The sequence below is a fragment of the Pogoniulus pusillus genome, chromosome 9 (genome assembly GCF_015220805.1).
Source record: "Pogoniulus pusillus isolate bPogPus1 chromosome 9, bPogPus1.pri, whole genome shotgun sequence".
Lineage (NCBI taxonomy): Eukaryota > Metazoa > Chordata > Aves > Piciformes > Lybiidae > Pogoniulus > Pogoniulus pusillus.
Window position 1 is genome coordinate 20,719,998 of NC_087272.1, and position 18,351 is coordinate 20,738,348.

The 18,351-nt window shown below is 40.8% G+C and overlaps 1 protein-coding gene and 1 long non-coding RNA gene across 3 annotated transcripts in view; one reads left to right on the forward strand and one right to left on the reverse strand.

Annotated features, from left to right (window-relative positions):
- Nucleotides 1-8,791, reverse strand: part of DDX60 (DExD/H-box helicase 60) — a 58,018-nt gene extending 49,227 nt beyond the window's left edge. Inside the window, exons 1-3 of the mRNA XM_064148799.1 lie at nucleotides 8,597-8,791; nucleotides 7,318-7,414; nucleotides 105-463 (exon numbers count right to left, since the gene is read on the reverse strand). Coding sequence (XP_064004869.1) covers nucleotides 105-450 — 346 coding nt within the window. The 5' untranslated portion in view covers nucleotides 451-463; nucleotides 7,318-7,414; nucleotides 8,597-8,791. The remainder of the gene's footprint in view (nucleotides 1-104; nucleotides 464-7,317; nucleotides 7,415-8,596) is intronic.
- On the forward strand, nucleotides 8,481-11,914 carry LOC135178181 (uncharacterized). Of its 2 annotated transcripts, none has more exons than XR_010303406.1 (3): nucleotides 8,481-8,614; nucleotides 9,706-9,858; nucleotides 11,725-11,914. It is a non-coding gene; the product is annotated as an uncharacterized LOC135178181 (long non-coding RNA). The 2 variants fall into 2 exon arrangements; XR_010303407.1 differs by lacking the exon at nucleotides 8,481-8,614 and adding an exon at nucleotides 8,937-9,119.
- Nucleotides 11,915-18,351: the final 6,437 nt, after the last annotated feature.

An 18,351-nucleotide genomic window follows, 5' to 3' on the forward strand; every position in this document is an offset into this window, starting at 1 on the left:
CAGAGACATGTAACTGCAACTCATTAATTAACTACAAAAGAGCTAACAGGTAAGACACAGAAATAAAAATGACCAAGAGCATAAGCTAAATAACAGCTCCTCACCAGGGCTTTGGGAATCATGTTCACACCAAAGAACTTTGAAATCCTTGTCTTCAGTTTCTGATGCTTGTTGAGCCACTTCTTCGATGTTGCTACAGTCTGAGTCTTCCGCCCCTTTTTTTCTAGCTTCCTCTTCTTTAAGCCTCTGCACAATAGCTGCCTCCATACTGTCACTGGTGTCATCATTCTCATCACAATCATGTCTAGTCCCACTCTGTTTACCTTTTTTTGTTGGAATAAAGCCTATTTCCTCACTGCCACTGCATTTGCTATCATTTTCATCATCACTAGTGTTCTCATTGGAATCATTATGAAGGACTGTCTTGAACTTATTGTCTGCAGAATCCATTTGATTTTGGAAACTGGAAAAAAAACAGAAAACTCTAAAGTAAGAACAGGATAATGTTGAGAAAATACAGTACACTGAGGCTTAAATAATTATCTGCTTCATAGTCTTACTGGAATAAAATGTTAAGAAAAATCATAATTCATTTTGTGAACACTTTTAAAATCAATAAGTATCTTCATGAACTGTAAACAAAAACATTAGCTCTTGCTTTTATACTTTACTGAAGTGGAGTATTACATACCTGCTTCATGCTTTGCAGGAAGCAACCCTTGCAGTGACTGGCCATAATTTGCTTTATTGCATATATTTACATGTATTTTTATATATATATTTACATATTCATAGTGGTCCACATTTCCTGGTTCCAATGACTTGCATCTTCACCATTCATGCTAGCACAGCCACAAGTAGGCATGCCAAAGTATCTCTGGTATATGAAGGGGGTAATCATGGCTTGGTATCAATTCAAATTTTGTTTTACTTTATTTTTTCCTTTTTCAAAGGTAGATTTATCAGATCTTGAGTTAGCATGTATCTGTAATGGCTAGGCTAACTTCCCACTTTATGAGGTCTTAATGTTCAGTTCCTTTGAGCTAAAGAACAAGCAGCTTGGGGTAGCCCTGCTCACTCCCTACCCCATCATCTCAGTTCATTTTAACTTAGTTTTCTCTAGTTTCTGTTCAGGTAATAGTTGCATATAACGTCTATTTTTTCAGTATCTGCTGTTGCAGTGTTCATGCACTCTGTGCCACTGGGCAGGGGGAAGGGAGGGTAGCCCCCATCCCCCTATCCCTCATCTTGACAAGTAAGGCCAGGCAGATGAAACCAATACAGTGTGTTGTATTACTGAATCACAAAAATCACATAAACACAGAATGTTGGCAGCTGGAAGGGACCTCAACAGATCATCTAGTCCATGTTCCCAGCCAGAGCAGGATGTCAGGTACCAGATCACACAGGAACGCATCCAGGCAAGTTTTGATTATCTCCAGGGAGGGAGGCTCCACACCCCCCTGAACAGTCTGTTCCAGGGCTTGATCAACCTCACAGTGAGAACTTTTTTCCTCATGTTTACATGGAATTTCCTATGCCTCAACTTCCACCCATTGCCCCTTGTCCTGTCTTCAGGCGTCACTGAGAAGAGCCTGGCTCCATCCTCCTGGCACTCACCCTTTATATAAACATTGAAGAGGTCACCTCTCAGTCTCCTCTTCTCCAAGCTAAAGAGACCCAGCTCCCTCAGCCTCTCTTTTTAAGATGTTCCATTCCCTTAATCATCTTTGTAGCTCTGCTCTGGACTCTCTCTCAAGCAGTTCTATGTCCTTCTTGAACTGGGGGACCCAGAACTGAACACAGTACTCCAAACATGGCCTCACCAGGGCAAAGCAGAGGAGAAGAATCTCTCTTGACCTACTAACCACACATTCTAATACATCCCTGAATGGCATTGGCCTTCATGGCCACAAAAGCACATTGCTGGTTCATGGTCAACCTTCCATCCACTGGGACTCAGAGGTCCTTTTCCCCTTCACTGCTCTCCAACGGGTCAGTCCTCAATCTATACTGATCCCTGGGGTTGTTCTTTCCCAGGTGCAAGACTCTACACTTGTCCTTGTTGAATTTCATTAAATTTTGCTCTACGCAACCCTCCAGCCTAAGTCTCACTGAATGGCAGCACAACCCTCTGGTGTGGCAGCCACTCCACCCAGTTTGGTGTTATCAGCAAACTTGCTGACAGTGCCAGTCTGTGCCCTCATCCAGGTCACTAATGAACATATTGATCAAAGCTGGTCCCAGTACTGACCCCGTGGAACCCCACTAGTTACAGACCTCCAACTAGACTCCATCCCACTGACCACAACTCTGACTTCTTTCCTTCAAGTAGTTCACATCCACCCCACTACCTGATAATCCAGACCACAATGCCTCAGTTTAGCTGCAAGGATGTTGTGGGAGACAGTGTCAAATGCTTTCCTGGAATCAAGATGATCCATATCCACTGCCATACCATCATCTATCCATCTGGTTATGTCTACATAAAAGGCTATCAGGTTGGCCAAACATGACTTCCCCTCAATAAAACCACACCAACTGCTCCTAATGACCCTCTTGTCCTTGATATGCCTAAGGACATCACCAAGGATAAGCTGCTGCATTACCTTTCCAGGGATGGAAGTGAGGTTGACTGGTCCTCCTTCTTACCCTTTTTCTGACTTTTGTTTTCCTCCAGTCCCCAGGCACCTCTCCTGTCCGTCATGACTTAGCAAAGATGGTGGAGAGTGGTCTGGCAATGACCTGTGCTGACTCTGTCAGCACCTACAGGTGCATCCCATCAGGATCCATGGATTTATGTATGTCCAGATTACTTAACTGTTCCCTAACCCAGTCCTTATCAACCAAAGAAAACTTCTCCTTTGTCATGTCTTCCCTGGGGCCTCAGAGGTTTGGGGCTCCTGAGGACAGTCTCCAGCAGTAACTCTGTCTTCTTTGTATCCTGTCACCAAGGCACTTACCTTGTTCTGCAGAGGGCCTACATTGCCTCTAGTGTTGTTTTTTCCTGAAATGTATTTGAAAAAGCCCTTTCTGTTATCCTTGACCTTCCTTGCAAGGTTGAACTCCAAGGAGGCCTTAGACTTCCTAGTTCCCTCCCTACATTCTCTGACAACAATCTTATACTACTCCCAAGCAGCCAATCCTGCCTTCCCTGACCTGTAGAGTCTCTTTTTCCAGTTGACTTTGTTTAGCAGTTCCCTACTTAAGCATGTGAGTCTCCTGGCTCCCTTTCTCAATTTCTTATTTGCTGGAATGCTCTGATCTTGAGCTTGGATGGAGTGGTCCTTGAATATCAACAATCACGGGTCCCTTTGCCTTTCAGTATCTTGTCCCATGGGATTTCTCCTAGCAATTGCTTGAAAAGACCAACAGCTGGCACTGATGAAGTCCGGTGCTGTACTTAACTTTTGCAGTTGAATTTTAATGCCTATTTCCACCAAATGTAAACTATTTATACGCATCCTGCTAACCACCTTTCATGTACCTTCATGCATATCTTTTGCCAAGGCAGCCATAAGCCTGAAACTTTTCTCACTTTCCTTACCTAAAGTGAAAAAGGCGAGAGAACACCATTCGGGGCTGAATCACTTTTTGTTTTTGCATGCTGAAGCTGTTGATTCCCTAGAATATCACCACCACTGCTTCCTCAATCTCCTAAGCAAGTGTGACTCTCTCCATATCCCAAAATATAACTTCAGCTGCTCTCAAAGAAAGCAAAACTTTATCTGTACATACTCACATATGGACTGCTATACTGCCCTTCAAAACCCAAAAAGCTTAAATACTTTCACAGTATCACCAAGGTTGGAAGAGACCTCATAGATCATCAAGTCCAACCCTTTACCACAGAGCTCAAGGCTAGACCATGGCACCAAGTGCCACGTCCAATCTTGCCTTGAACAGCTCCAGGGACGGCGACTCCACCACCTCCCCGGGCAGCCCATTCCAGTGTCCAATGACTCTCTCAGTGAAGAACTTTCTCCTCACCTCGAGCCTAAATCTCCCCTGGCGCAGCCTGAGGCTGTGTCCTCTTGTTCTGGTGCTGGCCACCTGAGAGAAGAGAGCAACCTCCTCCTGGCCACAACCACCCTTCAGGTAGTTGTAGACAGCAATAAGGTCACCCCTGAGCCTCCTCTTCTCCAGGCTAAACAATCCCAGCTCCCTCAGCCTCTCCTCATAGGGCTTGTGCTCAAGGTCTCTCACCAGCCTTGTCACCCTTCTCTGGACACACTCAAGCATTTCGATGTCCCTCCTAAACTGGGGGGCCCAGAACTGAACACAGTACTCAAGGTGTGGTCTAACCAGTGCAGAGTACAGGGGCAGAATGACCTCCCTGCTCACCACACCATTCCTGATGCAGGCCAGTATGCCATTGGCTCTCTTGGCCACCTGGGCACACTGCTGGCTCATGTACAGGCGGGTACCAATCAGCACCCCCAGATCCCTCTCTGTTTGGCTGCTCTTCAGCCACTCCGACCCCAGCCTGTATCTCTGCATGGGGTTGTTGTGGCCAAAGTGCAGCACCCGGCACTTGGAGCTATTGATCACCATCCCATTGGACTCTGACCATTTGTCCAGGTGTACTTTGCTACATCAGTGCTTTTCTGCAATGCACACACCAAGGTCTGTGCTGCCTGGGGCCATAGTAGGCATAGAACCATTTGGCTTTGATACCCTGTCAACATGTCTGGTGTCGCTCCAGTCTGGAGGGTGCTTCTTTGCTGGCTTGCCAAGTACCAGATATTCCCCGTGCAAGCTGTCCAGTCACCTCATTCAGCTTAAACAAACTGCAATCCTAATGCGAACCCCAATCACAGCGTCATCAGTATGCCTAAACCCCATCACTATCCCCCAGAACTAAACCCAGTCGTAACTTTAACCCAAATTCCACCCTCAGCCCAAGTCTAGCCCTAAAGGCTATCCTAACCACAACTTCTAACAAAGCTTCGCCTTCACCAGTACCTGCTGCCGCTGCCCGGTCTGCCGCCCGATCCACCGGCCCGCTAGGTGCCTCTCCCACCGCGCCTTTAAGACTCCGGCAGCGGCGGGCGGGCCCCGGTCTGGGCAAGGCCAGCAGAACACACGCTTTCGGTTTCCGTTCTGCTGCGGCTCTGCTGCCAAGTTTCATATTCGTTTCCGAAGTGCCGGGAGACCTGTGTCCCTGAACATGGCGTAACCACTATTTGCTTGCCTCCCTTAAATTGGGCTTTTTACTCACGGCAGCTTCAGCTAAGGGACCGAAAGCTAATAAGTCTGCATTGCATAAGAATAGTGTTGATACAGGTTGCACATACAGTGCAGAAAACATCCATTTCTAGCTCTGTTCCTTTCATCACATATTCTGATCTTCTGCCAGTCTGCTTTCTTAAAGTAGGGAATTTCATACAAAAATAACTTATGATACATATATCACACAACCTTTTCACGTTTCTATCAAATCTTTCAGCAGGAGCAGCACTGGACCCAGCAGTACCCAGCAAAAACTCAAATCACAAGGGAACCTGGGTGCCCAAGTACTGTTCAAACAACATTTAGAAAATCCAGGTTTGTGTATCAGATTGTCATAGTGAGAAGTGATAGCTTTGCTCCTCTTTAAACCAGATCTTTGTCAGAATACAGCACAGAAAACTGCTGGGGTTACACGTGAAAATAATCTCCACACGAATCTGGGTAGGCCTTCGACAGCCTCCCCAGTATGACAGCTGACAGGTAACACCTGCCATGTAAGCAGATCAGAGGTCTTCTCCACACCCTACGTTTCTTTTGAGACCTGTACAAGGACAGCAGAAACTCCAAAGAATGGTCATCACTTACAGTCATTTATCAAGCCAAAATAAGCCCCTGCTTCCTTCTCTGAGCACACATTCTTTGGTAGGTAACAAGGTCAGAAATAATTGGAACTCTATTTCCTTTCTTCAAATTCTATGGAAGATGATCTTTAGCACAGTGCTTTGATAGATGTTTAATAGAACTTTTAATTAGGTCCTCAACAGAGACCTTTAGGTTGAGTTCTTCATCTACCTGGACAATGCATTTTAGGACTGCTATTTGTGTGACTAAAAGGAAGATTGGAAATTTTACTTTCTCAAGAAAGCTGGTGCCACCTCCATGAAAACATATTTAAGAACATGTTCATGTCTTTTGTTTCCTGTGACAGATCACCATATACAGTACCCACAATTTCACATCTATTTCTTAATCTTCAGCTAGATTTTACACATTTCTGTTCGGTTTATAGGAATAAGGAACAAGTTTCTCAGACTTCAGGTATCTTTGTCTAATCATAATGTATACAAGTTCACATTGCAAGGCCATGAGGTAATATAGTGCAATTTTACTGGAGGCTTTGATATTGTTCACAACCGGATAAAACAAACTAAAGGACATCACCTCGTCACAACACCTGAAGGACAGCCCAGCCCTGAAAATAAAGAAGGAAGAATAAAAGGAACTGGCCAAAGTTCACGTCTGATTTATTTTTGTACTCTGGAGATCATTATTATCTACAGACAAACAACATTTAAATTAATGTTTCTGGGCAGCTTGAAGAAAACATGAAATGCTATAATCAAATCAAACACTGCAATTGAAGTTCATTATCACAGTATCATCAAGGTTGGAAGAGACCTCATAGATCATCAAGTCCAACCCTTTACCACAGAGCTCAAGGCTAGACCATGGCACCAAGTGCCACGTCCAACCTTGCCTTGAACAGCTCCAGGGACGGCGACTCAACCACCTCCCCAGGCAGCCTATTCCAGTATCTAATCACTCAGTGAAGAACTTTCTCCTCACCTCGAGCCTAAATTTCCCCTGGTGCAGCCTGAGGCTGTGTCCTCTCGTTCTGGCGCTGGCCACCTGAGAGAAGAGAGCAACCTCCCCCTGACCACAACCACCCCTCAGGTAGTTGTAGACTACCTGCAGCTGCTAAGGAACAGGAGAATTAGAGCCAAACTGGCAGTGCAGAGCAGGTGGCCTCAGCACAGGCTAGGTAGCAGATAAACAGGGGTGAAGCCCTACCCTGGTGAAGGCAGCTAAGCAAGCTGGGCGGGACTGTGACAGAAAAGTGCTGTTCTGAGAACCCAGACGTCATCAGCGAAAGTAATGTAACAAGGTCAGCCCAGAAACTGCATATAGTAACTCAGGAACAGCACTAAGACAAAAGAATGACAGATAATTCTGAAGGAAAAAATGTTGCCAAGGAATTCCTCAGAATTCAGTTCCTTGAAAATATGTGGAAAATGTGAATGTGAAAATTGGCTTACAACATATCCACTCCAGCTTACTGTAAAAATAAAAGCAATGTGTACTTACATGAGCCAATTTCCAGTTTTTCCTGACTTTTGCCATCATATACTAGAATACTTTCACATGGTGATATAGCAAAGTCTGAAAACATGTTTTCAATCTCCTATTCCAAAGAAAAAAAAGAACATAAGTATTTTTTTATTACTTTTGCAATTCTTTTCACTCTGTACTATATAAGGTTTTTCCACTCTGATATTTGTGCCTTGGTAATTCAATATGCATTTTGAAATAGGAAAGAAGAGAAAATATTTTAATACCTAAGCCCATCAAAAGCCTCTGATTTTGAACTCTACTCCAGATTACATGAGAATGTTCCTAATTGAGGATTGTAATTACTTGCTCATATAAAATTCCTGCATCTGACAACAGAAGCAGGAAATCTATTGTAGTTGTGATACAACTTAAAAATACATTTTCTAATCTTTATAATTTTGCTTACTTTTCCTTTTTAACTGGCATTTTTCATAAAGTCAGTGCATGGATAGTAGTGATGGACTGCAAAATCACCATTCTCCATGAAATGTGCACACTTCGCAAAACTATTGTATCTTTCTTCATAGTGCAGTTTAAACATATTTAGGGGTTTAAATCTGAATATTAAAAGCCAACATTGAATACAGGCATGTTTAAGACCATAGGTTATTACTTTCTCAGTGATGCCTAACATGAACTTACTGACTTTGCTAGATCACTGAGCAATACAAAGCTGAATATAAGCAGACAAAAGAATAGGATTATTTTCAGCGTGTATCATGTTGATCATCCATCCCCACAGTCTTGTACTGATGGCAGTGTAGATACACTTCCAGTTGCTGGGGCCAAACTGAGTGGCAGAGGGAGGGAGAACCTATTGTGCACAATGCATTTTGTAATGAAGTACAAATTAGTGTGGTGTAAGAAGCCATGATGAGCTGTCATCGACCAAGAATATTTCCTTTTCATAATGCATCTCCTTCCGCTCCACTCTTTCATTCCTTTACACCCGTTGCTCATTCTTAACCACACAGCTAATCCCTGTTCTAGTTTTGTTCCTGTCACTCATTGTATCAGAAATTAATAATCATTATTAATTACTACAATTATTTTTTGTATGGATATTATTTTTATTATTAATATTTTAAAACCGAGAAAATTCCCTGAGGTTCTTTGTATTTTTGGTCGACAGGAAGCAATTGCACAGAATTAAACAGTTTAAACAATGGAAACTTGGAAAATAGGAACATGAGAACAGGAAAACTTCTAACTATGCTGGAGTCTTGGCATTTACTCCACCATATGTACTCGCGACTCTTTTGGCCCCTGAGTAAGTCTCCTATATCAAAGATGCTTTCAAACTTGTGATGATGATCCCGGGGTAGCATATAAAATACTTCAGGCAGAGGGAAAAAGATGCTGCTAAGCCACTAGCGTTAGCTGCAACACGTTGCTGCCTTTAACAAGGCACCGACAAGGAGAAGCAGGAAGGCTCCATACAGACAAAAGCTGGTGTAAAAAGGCAGGGCTCCTAAGTCATCTCCCTTTATATACTTCAGTTTGAAAATCAAGCTGGCCAATAGGCACTAGCACCATTGTTCTGGCCAATGAATTCAAAGCTTCGTGCCTCAGGCACGTTGAGGGCAACACAAGACACCTGATGCTGGTGCTAAGCCCTCTAGCCCTCAGGGCTTTGACGGGGACAAATTCTTGTTGTTTGCTCATCTGACTCACTCTCAGACCCACAACAGGAGGAGGACAGCAAGGGTTAAACCGGCCTGGCAGGATTTATGCCCTACCAGGACACTCATTTGCTGATTGAACTTGTTAAGATGGTAAATTATTCACTTCTTTCTTGCATTGTCCCCATTAGTCCACTCACTGTGGAGCCAGAAAAGTACCAGAACAAATGTGAGATGGCACAATCATGCAGCTGAGACAGGAAAGAGAAAAGAGTGGGGAGAAGGGGAGAAGCAAAATTAAGGTGGCCTTCTTTGCCCCAGAAAACCATTAGGGCCTCTGATCATACTCTTCAGAAATTTCCATATTAGCCCTTTTAAATGAATGGCAACTATAGGTGCTAGGGATGAAGACAATCATACCATTCAATTCTAAATACAGAATCCAGTGCCTAAACTTAGATGCTTATATTTTTTAAATGTAACTGTATTTTAAATGAGACTAATATTTGAATTGAATGTATTTTAGTTTTCTCTACTTAGCCAGTCTAATACCATATGCGTTATTTACTGTTTTGATAGTTTGTCTTTTTCCTTTCTGTTTTTGGAATCTGACAATTAACTGGAGATAGCCAACTATATGCTTACTCATTTTTTAATACACAGATTTTTTTACTTTGTGCTTTTCTGTGTGCCTGCATGTATATGTGTATATGTTCACATGTGTGTTTGGGTGCCTAAGTGCATGGATGTCAGTACAAGAGGAAGGAAACTCCTTGGAGGAAAGCTTCAGGTCCTGAACTCCATATGAGAAACAGCGAAATAACTTGGATCTTTAGTTTCTGGACTGGAATGCTACATTTTCCCAGCTGGTGCTTCAATATAACAGTTAACAGTAAGTGTTCAGTCAGTGTGTAGATTCCTTAGTGAGACAACTGTGATAGTAATGAGAGCATATTTGTTCTGTAATGTGAGTTCTCACTGCATTAATTTTTGTATGTTTTTACTTCTTTGGAAGGTTCACAATCAGAAGCAGAACTTTTAAATACTGACATATTCAGAAGTTTTAATAACGATGTTTTTATAAACAATTAAAATAGTGTAGCTTACCTGACAATTGAGAGCATCATGGCAAAACTCTCATCTGAAAACATCACTGCTAAGCCATCTGGTAGCGTTTTATTAAATCAATTTCAAGCAGTTACCCACACTTGGCTAACAAGAGCTTGATTTTTGAGAGAATGCAGCATGTCAGGAAACAAAAGAAACGATTAAGAGGTTAGACAAAATAAACAAACATCTTGGCTCATCTACTTCCAGATGACACAAAACTAGAAGTGGTTGGTTTACACCTCAGTGGTCATGCTGTGAGAGTGACCAAGCACTCACACAGGTTGCCTGAGGAGGTTGTGGGAGTCTCCTTCCTTGGTGATGCTCTAGGTAACCCTGCTTTAGCAGAGTTGTTGAACTAGAGAATCTACAGAGGTCCCGTCCAACCTCATTTTGTGATTCAGTGAACACTGAACTACCCATGTTATACTACTGTAACTGCATCAGCATACATCTATCCTAAATTCAATGAAAAATAAAATGCATAGAGATTAAGGATGTAGTATAATAGAAAAGCAACTCAGTATGCTGAGAATATCAGAAAACAATGACTACAGAAGGATTATACTGAATGTAAGAAAGCTTGCAAAGGATTAGATTAGCCATATTGCAAAGGCAATTTTTTGCTGATATTCCTGTCAAATTTTTTTGTGAGTTTGGTCTTGTCTTGATTTATTGTAGCCTGGAAATTAAGGATTTAAACTCCAGCTATCTAGATCGTCTGCCTGCACATCAGCTTCACTTCAAGAAAGTCCAATGTAGCTGCACTACTTCACACATATCTATGACAGGGAAGTCCATTATTTGCTTAAGCAGGTAGTACAGGCAATTATAAACAGCAAATCTCTGAACTTCACAGTTCTTGACTTTGCAATGTAAGTCTTTAATGGGAGTTTCGCTGCTATTATCATTGTTGCTTTAACTTAGTACTTTGAGAAAAACAATTTCAGCTATAAAAAAGCAAACATATATTGGAAAGATTAAAAAATTAAGAATCATAACTAATTTATAGACATAACCCTTGTACAATACAAGCTTTGCCAGATTCTCAAATCAAGCATTTAGCAATCCTCTGGTAATATCCTGCTTACAGTAAATCATGTTATCTATCCAGCAGATAATGGACACTTCTCCTTGTCTCAAAATCTGTTATTGGATTTTTCACACTTCTGGCTGGAGGCAAAAGAAAAAAAGAAAGGGGGGAAAAAGTCAGTTGTAATGATTGTCACATCCAATAATTTTGTTTTTAAGAATCTTTCCCCTAATGTAAGAAATTTTTGTAACTCAGGAATTGGTGGTTCTCACAGATGTCAAACTGTGTACAGAAATCAGCATACATGATGGATGTTTTTGGAACTGCAAATGCATGCATATTCAGTCTGAAAATGTGTGGTATGCAGTTTCCCCTGGTTTCTGATATCATTCAAGACTTCTAGCCCTGTAAATTTCAGAGGCACCTGCTGGTGTGGGCTAAATAGTTACTGATGTCAGCCCACACATTATTGTTCCAAAAAAGGTCAAAATAAAGGCTACCTGAAGCTGTTTATAATTTCCTTTCATTCCTGGAGGGTTTATCAGTGAGCTCATAAAAATAGCTCAAACTGAGGAGCATCAACAGTTTTAAACTGAACCTTTGGCTAATATTTTTCAGGGAGGGTATCAAGCAGAACACAGGCCATTGCACCTACGGGATACACCTCACTTACGGACATTTTTACATCTTATAGTTCATCAGGTGAAGAACATGTGTTTGTCATCACTGCTATGAATTTAGTGGAAACAGAAATGAACTACAATATGTAAGCTTGACATTATTATAAAAATACACTCAAAAAACACAATATGGGTCTGTTGTGTGTCCTAAGAGTTTTAACATATTCTTTTCTCTTCTGTGACTCAGCTGATCTAACATAATCTGCAATTTACTTCTGAAAAACTGCTTCTTACAAAACTCTTGATGCCAAACTGATGAATTATTGTAGTGCTCTGAAAACTCCTTATATGTAGAATACATCTCTCTCACAGACTAATTTCATTGATCTGAACTACCCTTCTCCAGTCTTCATACAGTTAATTTCAGCTATCCTCTACAAAGAAACCACAAAAATATATACACTTACCTTTATCTAGGGATTGTTCTGTCCACAGATACTCAAAACAGACACTGCTGCAATACATTTCACAGAATTACTTTGACATGCTTCCAGGAGATCTTTTCTATTCCAGACCTAAAATTGTGTTCTATTTTGTTGTTAATGCAAAGGCTTTTCCACTGGTTCCAGTCTTTTGATTTTCCTCTCCATCTTTCATCTTTTTCTGATTTTCTTCAATGATTTGCCAATGTGAAGTACACCTCACTTTGGAAGAAAAATATATGGTTTTAGTTTTAAACTATTAAACATTTGCTATGGTAGAATTGTAAACACAGGTTGTTTTGTTTTCAACTGACATTATTCAGTGCTTCAACCTCTTTTTGTTTCACATGAGAGAGAAAGGAAAAAATCTCTTACAGTTTTACATAGTACAGCCTATCATACAACAAAAAGTAAGTTGTTTGTTGTCCATATGATATTCACCATGTCTGGAATACTTCTACCACCACCTTTTTTCAGCACCTGTCTGTTGGCCAATCAGAAAAAAGCAAAAGGCCTAAAGCCTCTCCAACTCTATGGAAACCCTTTCCCAAAATACTCCCAAGCTAAGTGCCTCCCTAATAGAAGCTAGTGAGTGACAAGTCTCTCAGCAGTTCATTCAAAATAGCCATCTGTGGTTTAACTTTTTTTAATTTAGTATTGCTGAGGTTAATAGCGGAAGTAATCAGCTGTTCAGTGTTCCTCCTTCAGCATTCATTCCTCTTTCCAGAAGTATAGATGTCACATTCTTGCACATTTGTCTTTGTTTAGCACTATGACTTCTGGTAGCAATACACAGCTGTCTACCCTTATCTTGTACCAGTCAAGCTCTTAGGTGGCAAGCTCAGCCTTTCTACAAGCCCCAGGAAGATATTTGACATAATCAAAAGACGGCTTGCAGTAGCTGTTAAAAAAAGGCAATGTAAAGCTGTGTTATGATAAAAGGAAAAAGAGTCCTAGTTTGTTGAAAAACACCGATTTCTTTTTCAAAGTTAATTCCCTTGTGAAGAAAGAGGCTTTAATCTGGTACTGAGCTTCAATGCTGTTTGTTCATGCTCAGATCAAAAATATTTCACAGGCTAAGAAGGAATCTGTGTACATGACTGGCTGTGAATATAAATGTGTAAAATATGCTCTACAGCCTTACAGTTAAAATTAATCTAATGGAAGATTGCTTTCCTAATGAAGAAAGTCTAACGGAGCAAAGGCTTAGTATATACAATACAAAAATGTCTCAGGCGATGCTATAAAGCCTTTTTCTCCCTGCCCACCTATAAGAGTTTTATGCTATGCATAGATTCAAACTGTTCTTATTTTTAAAAAGCCCAGATTTGTTTGAAATATGTTTTTCACAGAAGTAGAAAAATAACAGCTAATGTGAGTGGGCCTGAAGCACATACTGAAAGAGGAGTTTCATACTACACAGGGCACAGAGGGATGGATAGTTTTCAGATGTGGTACAGGGAGTGATAACAAGTGTAATTAATTTACAAAGTAAAAGAAATGATAAAGCTGAACATGACTAACATTTACAGACCACAAATTCAACTTAAAAAATAGCTGAAGCAGTGAAATGAAATGAAAGCAGGTAAAATTACAGGTAAGGTCTTGAATATAAACTCCTTAAAATGAACGTTTTAATTTTAAGAATGAGACTGGTATTTATAGCGCCTTCAACACTTGGGACACTTAAATTAACTAAGTTAACACTTGCTTTGCTTTCCTCTTTGAAACAGTATATGAGTTATCAGTCTGTTGAAGTTAGAATGTTACTTTCGTGAAACACATTTTTCACTAGTGTATTTGTTATAAGTTATTTCACTTCTTTGCTTAGAAAATCATGTAGGACTACACTGAGTTAATACATTAAAAAGGATACTTAAATTTCTTAAATTTGTTATATAATGTGAAATCTTTATGTGCTAGACTATCCAATCTCAATTATATTGCTATGTGCTATGCTGCCAAATTTTATCCTCGCTTTCTTTACCTTTGTGAGATTGTATTAGTCCTACCTCCTGTAACATTCACTTCTTTCCCACATGTTTCGTAATTCAACATAAAATGGATTTCTCAGATTTTGTAATTGTCTCAGTCCAGAAGTTGGGAAGGAGATACAGTTTCTTTTAAACAGTCCCACAAGTGAAACTAAGACAGAAATTAGGGCCTATATCACAATGAGAGTGAATGGCGCAAACAAAACAAAGAAAGAAGGAAAAGGCTGAGAGGGAGAGAATGGAGAAAGAGAGAGCAGGATATATATCACCACTTACAGGTTCTTCTTGGGGTGAGGGGGAGTTGGGCAGAGACATTCCTGGGCTGCTATTTTCAGCCTAAGGTCTCCCTGGTGATGTTACCCTCCAGTAAGATGGCATAGCCTGGGGCTTTTATACCGTTTGCTCCACCTGGCCCATATTAGCAATGCGTAAGTGGGTCTCCAGGAGGTCTTTTTGTGTGTCTGTGGGAGTCAGCACTGAGTGGCCTAGTTGCTGTCCACTGACCACTACACACCCTGTGCAGCTGCTGTCTCAGTGGGCAGAGAAGACACATGAGGTGGGGTCATTCAAGGATGACCTTATCTTTGCTGAGGCCCTCATCAGTTCCTAATGTAATCACCACATCACCAGATGATTTATGTGTTCAGTGCTTTAACAGCATCATCTGTATTTTAGGGTTGTTTAAAATTTTAATTGCATCTATTCCCAAATGCTGAAACCTGGAATGTACTTCCTATATAAACCTCAGTAGGCTGGCAACTCCAGCTTATTTATACCTCGTTTCTTGTTCTTTAATGCTGTTGTACAATGTATCATAAATACTTCAGTGGAATTAAGCAGTGAAAAGGCCTTCTCTACACTTTCTGCACGGATGTGAGGTTAGCCTGTGTGGCTTTTTGAGGGCTCTTGTTACAAAGCTGCCTGTTTCTGTAAGTCAGATTGTCGAAGCACATTCTCTGTGCTGAGGAGGAACTCCTGTGAGAAATGTGTCAGTACTGCGGGGCCTAAGGTACATGCTGGCCCCTAGCGGACCACGGCTGCGGGTCCTGATCACCGAGTTTGGCCTTTGGGCCTCCACCATGCTCCTGGTTGCCACAGCCAGCTCAGCGTGGCAGGCTCCAGCGGCTGCTCTCCCTCTCTCCCAGCCGCACCTGCCTCCTCACCTGGAGAAGGGGCTGGGCTCCCTTCCCGGCCCGAGGCAGCCGCTCATGCCGGGCCCGCCGGGGGCACTGTCACCTCTTCCCACGCAGCACCGCGGATGACGTCATGCACCCACATCCTTCCCGCCCTTTTCCCACCCTGCGTTTGGCCGCTAAGCACATACATGGGCCTGTTAGTGGGACAGCTTAAAAAGGCAAAAGAGATCTTCAGGTGTATGTCACAGCCATGAAAACTGAGGGAATGTGATAAATATCAGGGCCTGACAAAAAAGCAAAGAGGCTGCCAGTCTCACAGGCTCAGGCAGCTGGCTGACAGTGCTGCTGCCCAGGCTGCTGCACACTCACAGGTAACTTGGGCAGGGATATTTTTACCTCAGGCGCAGTGTTTGTTGTCAATTATCAACTAACTTTGGTCTACGTTTCTTCACCTTTGTTCTAAGTCCTGTGAGGACACAGTGTGCTTCACGGCCCCAGAGGTAAAAGCATTTTAACCACAGTAAAGAGTGCAATTCCTGATAAAATCCATTTGAGATTTTAAGGCACGTTGAAGATACTCACCAGTGAAATGGCAATTTCTGCTGGCATCTTGAGAAAGAATAGTATGACAAATGTTCTCATAGCCTTGAGCTAAGGGAAGCTCAGTTACAGGATTCTCAGTCTGATGGAGGCCGCTTCAACAAGGCCTTAGATTCACAGACCTTGGACTGGGAAGGCCTCATTTCTTCTCCAATCCAAGAGGCAGTATTAATTATTTGAGAGTTGTTTATGAGCCTTCCTTTGCATTTTATTGTTTCCTTTCCTACTCACAGCCATGATAATTCTGGAAAGTTGTGATATTTTAGTTTATTGAGCTATTGTTACTGGCAACCCCTCAGTCATTTTGTTGATCAAGTATTCTGTAAAGGAAAGGTGTGTGTTACTAATGTTTAAACAGTTTAATATTAACAACTGTTGTATTTCTTCTAGACCAAATACTGGTACCACTGCTAGCAAAAATGAAAATGAATTAGCTTTTCCATTGCTCTTCTACAGTTTCCTCCTAGGAAAATGCTCAGAGAAACTCCTCTAGAAACTTAGGAAAATGGTATTTGAGTACCATTGATACTGTCTATTTCCTATGTTTGACACTTTCATGTATGTCAAACAGGTAGGTACTGCCAATGTACTCTATTAAAAACACAGATTAGCTCTAGCTATGCTGCAAATTTATTTAAAAATATATTTACAAGCAAAATTAAACATGCTTTGCATACTGAGAGAAAACAAAGAGACAAGGCAATGCATGGCTTCAAACTACAGCAAGGCAGTGGCCCAGTATATTTGAGCCAAGACAACACATTCCTTTTAAAGACTTTCATAGGTTAAAAAAAAGTCTGTTTTGTCACTTAAAGGACTGTGTAGAAACTACTACAGGGTGATGTATGTGCTGCTTAGAGCAGAAGAAGCTCTTGAAGATTCTTGTTTGAAGTTTGCAGACTCATGTTTGACTTTAGGCCTTGGAAGAGAGGTTACTATCTCCTTGTGTTTCATCCTGTTGTTCATCAGAGTTAGATATAAAATAACAGGGGCTGTAACAGAAGTTTTTTGGCTTTCTCAGGTATGCTCATGAATTACTAGACATGCTTTTTTGTTTTATTTGGGTTTAGTCCAATTAACAATTGAAATCTCTTGCACCTCTTAACATGTGCATTGTGTGGAATGGAAGGCTAGTACAACCAGAATAGCTTTGTAGTTCATGACAGGAGATTTTTTAATTAATTTTAATTTTTAATTAATTAGGGTGGCTAAGTTTCAAGAGACCATTTTAGCTCCATCAAATCTCTCAGGGAAAATATAATCTCTGTGGAGTTCACAGTACTGCAAAAGGAACAGAGTGAGCATACCAGCACATCCTTGATAGTGTTTGTGTGTTGCACTTTTTTTAATGTTATATATGTTAATACTAAGTTATTGCCCTATTGCATATTATTGCACATTTATCTATCAAAATCTGTAATAGTTCCAAAGTTTCAATCTCTCTGGCATTTGATTTACAAATATTTACTGCCACCTACCACCTTTGTAAAGGAGCATGTACATTATTTTTGCAATAAAAATGGAAGGCCTTGATCAAAAATTAAGTAAGTTTCCAGAAAACTCCACACAGGTCAAAGAATATAAGCATTCCCTAAATCTTTGTAGAACAACATTGGGAAAATTTGTTCATGGCTTATACAATTGTATAAAACCTTGCCCTAATAAGTTTGCAGGTTACATTAAGTATTTCATTAACACTTAAAGGTACTAGGAATAAGTTGGACACAGATCTTTCACTTTCTGGACAAATGTTTCTATCATACTGTGCAAAAAGTGATAAACATACATCATTTACACAAATAACCAGTGATATTGTATTTGTAAAAGCTCTGTTATTTTAAAAAGTATCTCTGCAAGTGTTTCCAGGTAGATATATTTTCTTCCCCAAAGTGACAACTTAAATATACAGTTCCAAGACACAGGGTTTCATTCACCTCCTCGCTGCAGAAAATGTTGAAAATAGCCCAAGGCAGTTTGTTGCTGTTTATATGAAGGCTATTTTTGGTTCCTATTTCAAGGTGGCTAACTCTTATGCGCTTAGTGGAGAGGCTAGGTGCCTGACACAGAGCCTGGATTCCACTCAGTGGAGTGCCTGCTCAAAAATTAGGCAAACAGTAGTTAACTCTTAGATGACCAGTGCCTTCGTTATATTCAAGTTTTAGTCTGGATTTTTTTGGATTAATGATTCTGTTCCTATTTGTCACACTGAATTAACTGTAAAATGTCCTGACATAAAATTCTTTTTAGTAATTTCATTCCAACACCATAAGATTCATAAGAATGGAGTATAAACCCCATACACAGTGAAGTATTCCCAATCCAACATTTAATCTGTTGAAATTGTGATTAGAGGGCAATAATTGCCTGTATGAAGATGCAAATAAAGATATACTAATAATTATATATAATATAA